Source organism: Cucurbita pepo, chromosome LG02, assembly GCF_002806865.2.
Source record: "Cucurbita pepo subsp. pepo cultivar mu-cu-16 chromosome LG02, ASM280686v2, whole genome shotgun sequence".
Classification (NCBI taxonomy): Eukaryota; Viridiplantae; Streptophyta; class Magnoliopsida; order Cucurbitales; family Cucurbitaceae; genus Cucurbita; species Cucurbita pepo.
Genome location: NC_036639.1, coordinates 2,378,682 through 2,388,782, shown reverse-complemented (window position 1 = coordinate 2,388,782; position 10,101 = coordinate 2,378,682). Strand labels below are relative to the sequence as shown.

The following is a 10,101-nucleotide window of genomic DNA, read 5'->3' as shown; positions in this document are numbered from 1 at the left end:
ACACCCTTATAAAGGGTGTTTCGTTCTCCTCCCCGACCAATGTGGGATCTCACAATAAATCACAAACATCCCTCGATTTATAGCTTACAATTATATATCGATATTCATTATGAGATTGACGAAAAGAGGACAAAAGTATACCTGCTTTATTTCAAGTGAAGCGAGCTGATATGCAATTTGTAAGTCTTTAAACATCTCCACAAACAAAATCCATTCATTGGCAGGGAATGCATAATGTTCAGCAACCGCTCTAATGAGCTTCCAAGTTCTTCGTCATCTGAACAGCATATTGAGTTTATCGGTATCAAATCCAATCTAAAGTGGAAGGAATACAAGTTTTGTCCTCACCTCTCTCCTATCCCACTCTCCTATCTTTGTTGGGAAAGGAGTACCACATCGACTAATCAAAGAGTTGATCATAGGCTTATTATAAGTAAGGAATACATTTTCATTGATATGAGGTCTTTTGGAGAAACTAAAAGTAAAGCCAAGAGAACTTATGCTCAAAGTGGACAATATCATACCATTCTGGAGAGTCGTGAGTCCTAACATCTCCCATGGCATTGACTTCTTTTTAACCACCATTAAATTGCTCATTACCAATGGTCATCAACAGCGGTGCTTGAATGAACATCATTCCTGGAGATGGGAATGAAAAATGGAGGTCAACAAATGCAAAATTGTACCAAGTAATCATATTCACCGTGGAAATGCTGTCAACTCAGCATTTCCTTGGAATAGACATGAACCAAAGCCCTGTGTTCCACCAACAATTTAACTCTCTGAATGTTCAACATGATAGAAAGAGATCAAATAAGGAAGAGCCATTGCATGTCCTCAAGTTTTTCTTCAAGGTATAAAGATCTATAATAAGTCCAGCACACTTCACAGTTAACACACTTCAATACAGATTAGGACCAGTTCTATACTCCATCTACGATCCAAGTAATCATTTCACGACTCTAATATTCGAACCAATAGGTTGTGATAAATTCAATCCTTGATAATCCCCGCATGTTGGATCAATGAATAATCGAATTACTAGGCACGACATATCTGAATTGCAGATTTTGAACTAAATACCTTCAAGTGAGCTTTTACTAATTCCCCACTCCTGCAGCCGAGCTCCATAACATAAACATGACCACAGTCTTGTCACTGAATACAAACCAGACTAAACCAACTTTTCCTGCTGGTTTAACCGAGTCGAAGGGTCGTCCACCTAGCGATCGCAAACTATCGCTCCCAAATTCACAAAGAGACACAACTGCCAAATCGCGACACGAATATCAAATTATTAGATAGCCATATGATCCTTCGATTTTAGAGGGGATTTGGAAAATAATACTTCAAGTAATTGCTTCCTCTAGTAGGCAATCAAACGTATCGTGACTGAGCCAAAGATTACACTGAACATACCTCCATTATTGTCCACTGTTTCTTCTTCTCCAATAAATAGATCCTGGATCTTCGCAGTTGAGATTCACACGAAATCGATACGACGTCAAACTGTTCCGACCGAACAGGCACGATTCCCGATTCCAGCCATCAGCATACGAATCTCTTGCTAACCAAACAAACGAGCGCCTCATCAGGCGCAGCTGGAGTGCAGTTGACTGGACTTTACCGGCGGGATGTGAACGCAGCGGTGGAAATTTTTTCAACGGCTACGTAGGAACGGAGACGAATGCCGGGAGAATGTGGGGTTGGATTAGATGCGCCGCGGGTTAAAGAAAATGGCGCGCATTGTTGGTTCGGAGTTTGTCACTTTTTTTTTTTTTTTTTTTAAATTTAAATTTTGTATTTTATATCCTAAAACTACCACAAAAAAAAAAAAAAAAAAAAAAAAAAAAAAAAAAAANAATGTAATACTCGAAACTAAAAATTTATATATAATTAGTGAATTTCAAAATATATTATGAATTTATTAGAAATTAAATTAAAATGTTAAATGAATCCTTTGAAATATATATATATATATAACTTTATTATAATTTAATAATATAATCCTCGAGGATTCATATCCAATTAGGGACCCGACCTTGTGGACAAAATGGACGTTTATAGTTATAATTCAATTATCTCGTAATATACATCAATATTTCACTTACCTTTTTTTTTAGTTCAACACCGTAAGTAATATCTTGGTATCCATTGAATTAAGTTTTGTTTACTTATTCGAGAATTCACCAATTTCTTACTATTTCTCTCGGACCCCACCCGTTAATTTTAGCTAGAATTTTAGTTAAAGCGAGCGTAATTCAACGGTTATATGTATATATATATATCAAATTAACAAAATATATAAATATTAAAATAAAAAATTTAAAAGATAAAAAAGTGCACGAAAAATAATTTATTCAACATTTAATTAATTATGGCAAATTCACCGTCTGTCACTTTGTACTGTTATTTCTGAAGTTAAAAACTACCACCACAACCGCCTAAAGCGCGTACGAAACACGCGCTCTCTCGAAGTGCGACCGAATAAAACTTGTCCACGTTGCAATAGCTCAACGCGAGTACTACATTTAGCGATTGGAATTTCCGGCGCCTCTGAGCTAAAATCTTCGTGGTATTTTCGAAATACTTTTGCAAAACAAGGGCAAACTAGTTTCCCTTAGAGGAAATAGCTTATTTGTTGTTTTTTTTACGTTAAACGGAAAACTTTTGAAAATGGGTTAAACGAAAACTTCACTGAAGTCGTGCCTTCTTTGAACTCACAAATGAATTTGAATCTTGGCCGTCCAAGTTTGGAGGATGTATCTTGGCCGTTGATATTCTCCATGATGACCGGCGGAATTGCGAGCTGCATTAAATCATTGAAGGCACGGAAGCAGGATAACGAGATTGCGGCCATAACATTCTAATCCAACGGTCCATATCACGACACATGGCGGATCCAGAACGCTTCACATTTTCAATATATATTATATATATTTTCTTCATATTTATTACCTTTATTTTCTATTTCATTTTTATTAATTTTCGATGTCTAACCCTTCTTCGGGAAATCAAAAAGAAACCCTAGGTCCGTCCGTTTTTCACGGTTAAAATTAAAAAAATTAGGGCAAAAATTCAAAAATTGCCAAAATTGATTGGGGAAATTGTGGAATCTATTAGGGTTCCGAATGAGATGGCCCGGATTCAAGCCCTAATTTACCTGTCGGGTTTATGATCGGCACGGTTCGTAGACCAAGGGATTTTTTTTTTTTGCGGTTCAATCAATCGAGGTAGGTATGCGATTTTTCATTGTCTTTTAAATTTGTTCATAAGTTTTGGTTTATCCGAATCCATCGGAGATTACTATGAATGCATGGATAATTGGATGTGATCGCTTTGCGAGTACGTTTGACGATGATTTTCGTTTTGTCAATTTTTTTGGCGTGGTTTCGGTGACACAGATCTGAGAAATGTTTATATGCATGTACAATGATGGAACATGAAAATTGGGGGTTTCTGGATTGGGAGTTTTCGTTTGGGGAAGTCGATGGAAAATAGTTTAGAATACTCACATGGTACTGATACACCAAAGAAATCGAGATCTTTGGATCTCAAGAGTTTATACGAATCAAAAGTGTCTAAAGAGGTTCAGAATGAGAGCTTAAAGAGAAAGGTCCGGGCGGAGAATGGTGATGAGCAGAGGAACGAGAGGAGAAATAGGAAAAAAGTGTCCCTCAGTAATTTCAGTAGTATTTATAGTAGGAGCAGGAAGAGTTTGCATGAAGTTTATGATGATGAACTAGGTTCAAGTGGGCATGATTCAAAAAAGGCCTTGAAGTCAGAGTCAAAGGAGAAGTTAAATAGCAGTAGTGAGTGTAACAAAGTTTCACTTATTTTGAATGATGATGTTATGCAAATTCCAAAGCGTAAGAGAGGTGGATTTGTTAGGAGGAAAAAAATTCTTGGTGGTCAGATTTTGAAACCATCTGGGCAATTGGATGGTAAAGCTGCTATTGTTGATCAGATTGCTAAATCTAGTGCCAAAGATCCAAGTGATCTGGTGGAGTGCTGTAAGACTAATAGAAAGCCAGGGTTTAAAAGTTTAAAGGAGAAAGAGCAAAGTGAGTTGAGCTCAACTCAGCATCCGAAGAGAGGAGATGGACATGCTGATCCATTAGTTAGAGAAAATCAATCGAGTTCCACTTTGCATTTGAAGGAGGAAGGTGAACATATTGATCATTCGGTTGTAAAACCTGTCAGTCTGTCATTCAAAAAATCACAAAAGAATTTTGGGAGAAGAAAGATTTCTGCATCTGGGAGAAAACGTAATTCAAAAGAGGGTGAGGCATCTATATCACATTCTACTAAGCGACGTGATGGCTGCCTGGAAGATGATGAAGAGAACCTTGAGGAGAATGCTGCTAGAATGTTATCATCAAGATTTGATCCAACTTGTACTGGGTTTTCTTCAAACGTGATGGGTTCTTTGCCACCAGCGAATGGGTTTGTTAGTCATGGTCTTAAGCCTCTAGCAGATTTGGAATCTGCATCAGTTGATTCGGCCGGAAGAGTACTGAGGCCTAGGAAGCAACGAAAAGAAAAGAAAAGCTCACGGAAAAGACGCCATTTTTATGAAATTTTATTAGCAGACTTGGATGCAGTTTGGATATTGAACAGGAGGATCAAAGTCTTTTGGCCTTTGGACCAAATCTGGTACTATGGGCTTGTGAATGACTATGATAAAGAAAGGAAGCTTCATCATGTCAAATATGATGATCGTGATGAAGAATGGATTGATCTTCAAAATGAAAGGTTCAAACTGTTGCTGCTTCCTAGTGAAGTTCCTGGTAGGGAAGACCGTAGGAAGTCGGTGATGGGAAATAATCCTGCTAATGTGAAAAGGGAATCAAGATCCAGGAAGGGGAAAGAAACGAATGCTCCAAAGGATGAATGCAATACTGGTAGCTTTATGGATTCTGAGCCAATCATCTCTTGGTTGGCTCGATCTACTCAACGTAATAAATCATGCCCCTCTCATAGTTCAAAGAGGCAGAAAAACTCCAGCCTATTTTTAAAATCGGGGTCCCAGGCAATTGAAAGGCCTCATTCAGGATTGCCAGAAAGATTAGGAGATATGGATGGGTTAGAGAAGTCTACTTCGGAAATCACCACTTGTTCAAAGACTTGTAAACTTCCTATTGTATATTTTAGGAAAAGGTTCCGCAACATAGGCACTGAAATGTCTCATAAGCATGAGACAAGTTATGCCTCTAGAAGAACACATTCTCTTGCTTCATTTTTTTCTAATGTTGGTGAAATCGACGATGTGGAGGAATCAGATATCTCTCCCAGAAGGTCGGAAGCACTCAGGTTGCTATGGTGTGTTGATGATGATGGGTTATTACAATTGGATATTCCAGCGATGGAAGTCGGGCAGTTGAGGTTTGAGTTAACCATCCCAGAATATTCATTCTTGAATATGACTTCAAGTGCAGAAACATTTTGGTTATTCCATTTGTCAATGCTCATCCAACATGGTGCATTGACGTTAACATGGCCAAAGGTTCAATTAGAGATGTTTTGTGTAGACAATGTGGTTGGGTTGAGATTTCTCCTGTTTGAAGGTTGCTTGATGCAGGCAGTGGCATTCATTTTCCTGGTCATGAAAATGTTTCGGCAACCCAGCAAACAGGTAAGGTATGCTGATTTTCAAGTTCCCATGACCTCTATCAGGTTCAAATTCTCGTGCCCTCCGGATATCGGAAAGCAGCTTGTGTTTGCTTTCTATAACTTTTCAGAAACAAAAAATTCCAAGTGGCTTCACTTAGACTGCAGGCTGAAGAAGTATTGCTTACTCACCAAGCAACTTCCATTGACTGAATGCACCTACGATAATATCAAAAGGTTTCAAAATTGCACAAGTCAGTTCCATACATCTCCATTTTGTGGCGAGTGTTCCTCTATCAAGGTACTTGTTTATTCTACATTGTTTTTTTTTTTTTAGGTTCTTTTATTTTTGGTTATGCTATCAACTATACTGTTGTCCAAGCATGTTACAAGGTTTCTAATATACCTTCACTTCCTCTGTATTTTCGACGCCAGATATTTCATCTCGTAGTAACTTCTTCAGTGTTTCTTCTTTAATCAGGGCACACAGAAGATTGGTAGTCTTGGTATCAACCACAAAGGAGATGCAGGCGAGAACAATGGTCATTCTAATTTGTGTTCTAATGAAACCAACAAAAAATTTCCTGCTTTTGCTCTTTCTTTTACTGCTGCACCTTCCTTTATGCTGAGTTTGCATCTCAAGCTGCTTATGGAACAGTGTGTGGCTCATTTAAGTTCGCTACATCAGGATTCAGGCAAGCGTGCAGAAAATTTTGGTAGGTTGACTGTGGACAACGTGTGTATGAATGACTGTGCCAATAATCTTAGTACCTCGTCAAAGGCATTAGGTAGATGGAACTTGTGTGCTCGGTCAGATTTAGGGACTGGTCTCTCTGACTGTGAGGAGGGAGGTTCCTCCCGGTATAAAAGAAGTCGTCTTGTTGCTGAAACGTGTGCAGGGTCTCACGATTCGGACAAGGCTAGAAATGATGTAAAGAAGCGGATGCGATCTTCGGGAAATGACAAATCAGAGAAAGCAATGGCTTTACCTAATGTGGCAAGATCTGATAATGGTTCTGATTCATTTTTGAATGACCTTAGTGTTGAGATTCCATCATTTCAGCCTGTGGATGGGGAGTTGCACAATGCTCAGCTATCTATGGATGTAGCATGGAATGTGAATTCTGGCATCATTCGCAGCCCTAACCCCACTGCACCACGAAGCACATGGCATCGAAATAAGAATAACTCATCATCATTTGGATTGGCCTCACATGGATGGTCGGACGGAAAGGATTTTCTGAACGGTTTGGGAAATAGAACTAAGAAACCACGAACTCAGGTTTCTTACATGTTACCTTTTGGAGGTTTAGATTATGGCTCAAAGAACAGAAACTCTCATCCTAAAGCAACTCCTTACAAGCGAATCAGAAGGGCTAGTGAGAAGCGGTCGGATGCAGCTAGAGGTTCCCAAAGAAACATAGAATTGCTATCATGTGATGCAAATGTGTTGATTACAACTGGTGATAGAGGATGGAGAGAATGTGGGGCAAGAGTGGTATTAGAGGTCTTTGACCATAATGAGTGGAAACTTGCTGTGAAACTTTCAGGAATTACCAAATATTCTTACAAGGCTCATCAATTTTTGCAACCCGGATCTACGAATCGGTATACACATGCTATGATGTGGAAAGGAGGAAAGGATTGGATCTTGGAGTTTCCAGATCGAAGCCAGTGGACGATATTCAAGGAGTTGCATGAGGAGTGTTACAATCGAAACATTAGATCAGCGTCCGTTAAGAATATTCCAATTCCTGGCGTTCGCTTGATAGAAGAAAATGATGAACATGTAGCAGAAACTGCATTTATGCGAAATCCTTCCAAGTACTTCCGGCAGGTAGAAACAGATGTTGAAATGGCTTTGAATCCAAATCGTGTCTTGTATGACATGGATAGTGATGACGAGCAGTGGATCAAGGATGTTCAAACTTCTTCAGAAGTTGGCTCTAGTAGCAGCTTGGGAGAGGCGTCGAGTGAGGTGTTCGAGAAAACGATGGATGCTTTTGAGAAGGCTGCATACTCTCAGCAACGTGATGAGTTCACAGATGACGAGATTGCAGAGGCAGTGAACGAAACTCTGGTGTCGGGTTTGACGAAAGGGATCTTTGAGTATTGGCAGCTGAAAAGGCGACAGAAGGGAATGCCTTTACTTCGACATCTTCAGGTAGCTTTTAGGTCTCTTCACATTCATGCATATTATGAGTTCTCTGCCTTTTCTGCACCTTCCTTGCTCGTGCTGCTGCGTCGATATAAATAAAAAAATACACGAAAACAACTATTTACAATAATCGTTTCTTTTTTCAGCCGCCTCTTTGGGAAACCTACCGACAGCAACTAAAAGATTGGGAGTCTACAGTCAACAAAAACAACACCAATTCCTGCAACGGATATCACGACTCGGCATCAATCGAGAAACCGCCCATGTTTGCTTTCTGTTTGAAACCCCGAGGCCTGGAAGTTTCCAATAAAGGCTCTAAGCAACGGTCGCATAGGAAGTTTTCAATGGCTGGTCATAGCAATTCCATCACCTATGATCAGGATGGATTGCATGGTTTTGGTAAATTCTACTGTCCACTTTTACCTGATTCATCTAGTTTTCGTTGTTTATCCCGAGCGATTTTACAACGAACTTCTAACGAACTCTCTTGACTTAGGCTTTACAATTTGAATTGTTTTGTTGTTTCAGTTAGAAGATTGAATGGGTCTGCCCTTGGGGATGATAGGATGGTCTATATAGGCCATAACTATGAGTTTTTGGAAGATTCTCCTTTGATTCACACATCATCGAGCTTATTTTCGCCACGACTCGAAGGTGGCATTTTGAGTAACGATGGGTTCGAGAGGAATGTTCTACCGAAACTTCACAAGACCAAGTCCAGAAAATATGGAGCTTCTCCATATGAACCTATGATGGCATCTTCTTTCAATCAGAGAATGGTTGGAAAGAGAGATGGGTTAAATAGGTGGAACAATGGTTATTCCGAGTGGTCAAGCCCGCTACGTTATCGGTTCGATGGATCACAAAGGCAGATTCTCGAACAGTTGGAAGGTTCCGACCTCGACGAGTACAGGTTCCGTGATGTATCTGGTGCTGCTCAGGAAGCACGCAACGTCGCCAAGTTTAAGAGAGAAAAGGCCAGACGATTACTAATCAGAGCAGACCTCGCAATTCATAAGGCAGTGGTTGCTATCATGACTGCTGAAGCAATGAAAGCTGCATCCGAGGACGACCCTAACGGCGATGGATAGAAAAGTGAAGAAAACCCGAATCCCGACTACCCCAACGTCTCCCATTGCTCAAGCTCACCGATATATCCACCCACATGGCAAGCAGATTAGGTTCGACGACTTCGTTAGCAATGGGTACTGCCCTTCCCCCTCGATATTGTGCAGATTCAATATCGAACGTCTGGCACGACAAACTCGAGCGATCAGTGACGAGAATTCGTTGCTACAGCCTCACCGTCCGACAAGGAAGGCTTCGTGTAAGCCAGCATGATCGTTAGTGATCAGAATTTGGGGGTATGACATTATTTGTACAGTTTTTAACCCTCAGCTTCTAAAGTGTTCCATCCATGAAATGAGAATCTTAGATTAAAGAATACATGATGTGTTCAATGCCATTGCATATTTCTGTGTATATAGAAACTCTACTGTTTATGCCACAATTTTTGAGGTCTACACAAACAATTGTTGATTGTAAATTATTGATCATATCTTGAATTGCAACTTGGTTTATAGTTATGTAATATATTGATTTTTTTTAAGTAATTATTTAGTTTTTCGTGTTTTTATTTTTCGAAATTTATATGTATTTGGTGATAGTCAACGTTTTTTAGTCTAAAGTCAAATCGAAGCGTTTACTTTATCTCTAAATTTGACACTTACTCATTTGCTCGAGTTTATCAAACTCTCAAATAAGTCAACATTATTTGTTCTAAAGTCAAATCAAAACGTCTTCTTTATCTTTAAACCCGACATTTACTCCTTTGTATGAGTTTTTCAAAGTCACAAATAAGTCAACATTATCGGTTCTGAAGTCAAATCAAAATGTCTTTTTATCTCTAAACCCAACATTTACTAATTTGCTCGAGTTTATCAAACTCTCAAACAAGTCAATATTATTCGTTCTAAAGTCAAATCAAAACGTTTTTTTTATCTCTTAACTCGACATTTACTCCTTCGTTTAAGTTAATCAAACTCTTAAATAAGTCAACATTATCTGTTCTGAAGTCAAATCAAAATGTCTTCTTTATCTCTAAACCCGACATTACTCATTTGCTCGAGTTTATCAAACTCTCAAACAAGTCAACATTATTTGTTCTAAAGTCAAATCAAAACTCTTTTTTTTTTTATCTCTTAACTCGACATGTTCAAATTTATCAAACTTTTAAATAAGTCAACATTATCTATTTTAAAGTCAAATCAAATTGTCTTCCTTATCTCTAAATCTGACATTTACTCATTTGCTCTAGTTTATCAAACTCTCAA

At 38.8% G+C, this 10,101-nt stretch overlaps 1 protein-coding gene across 3 annotated transcripts; it reads left to right on the top strand.

The window, feature by feature from the left end:
- Nucleotides 1-2,980: 2,980 nt before the first annotated feature.
- On the top strand, nt 2,981-9,359 carry LOC111788080. 3 transcript variants are annotated; one of them, XM_023668248.1, is made up of 5 exons: nt 2,981-3,233; nt 3,405-5,911; nt 6,092-7,774; nt 7,915-8,167; nt 8,297-9,359. In XM_023668248.1, the coding sequence occupies exons 2-5, from the start codon at nt 3,443-3,445 to the stop codon at nt 8,857-8,859; spliced, it is 4,968 nt and encodes a 1,655-aa protein (XP_023524016.1). In that variant the 5' UTR covers nt 2,981-3,233; nt 3,405-3,442; the 3' UTR covers nt 8,860-9,359. The 3 variants fall into 3 exon arrangements, with proteins under 3 accessions (XP_023524016.1, XP_023524017.1, XP_023524015.1); XM_023668249.1 differs by having other exon boundaries at nt 2,981-3,237; XM_023668247.1 differs by having other exon boundaries at nt 2,981-5,911.
- The last annotated feature ends 742 nt before the right edge of the window (nt 9,360-10,101 follow it).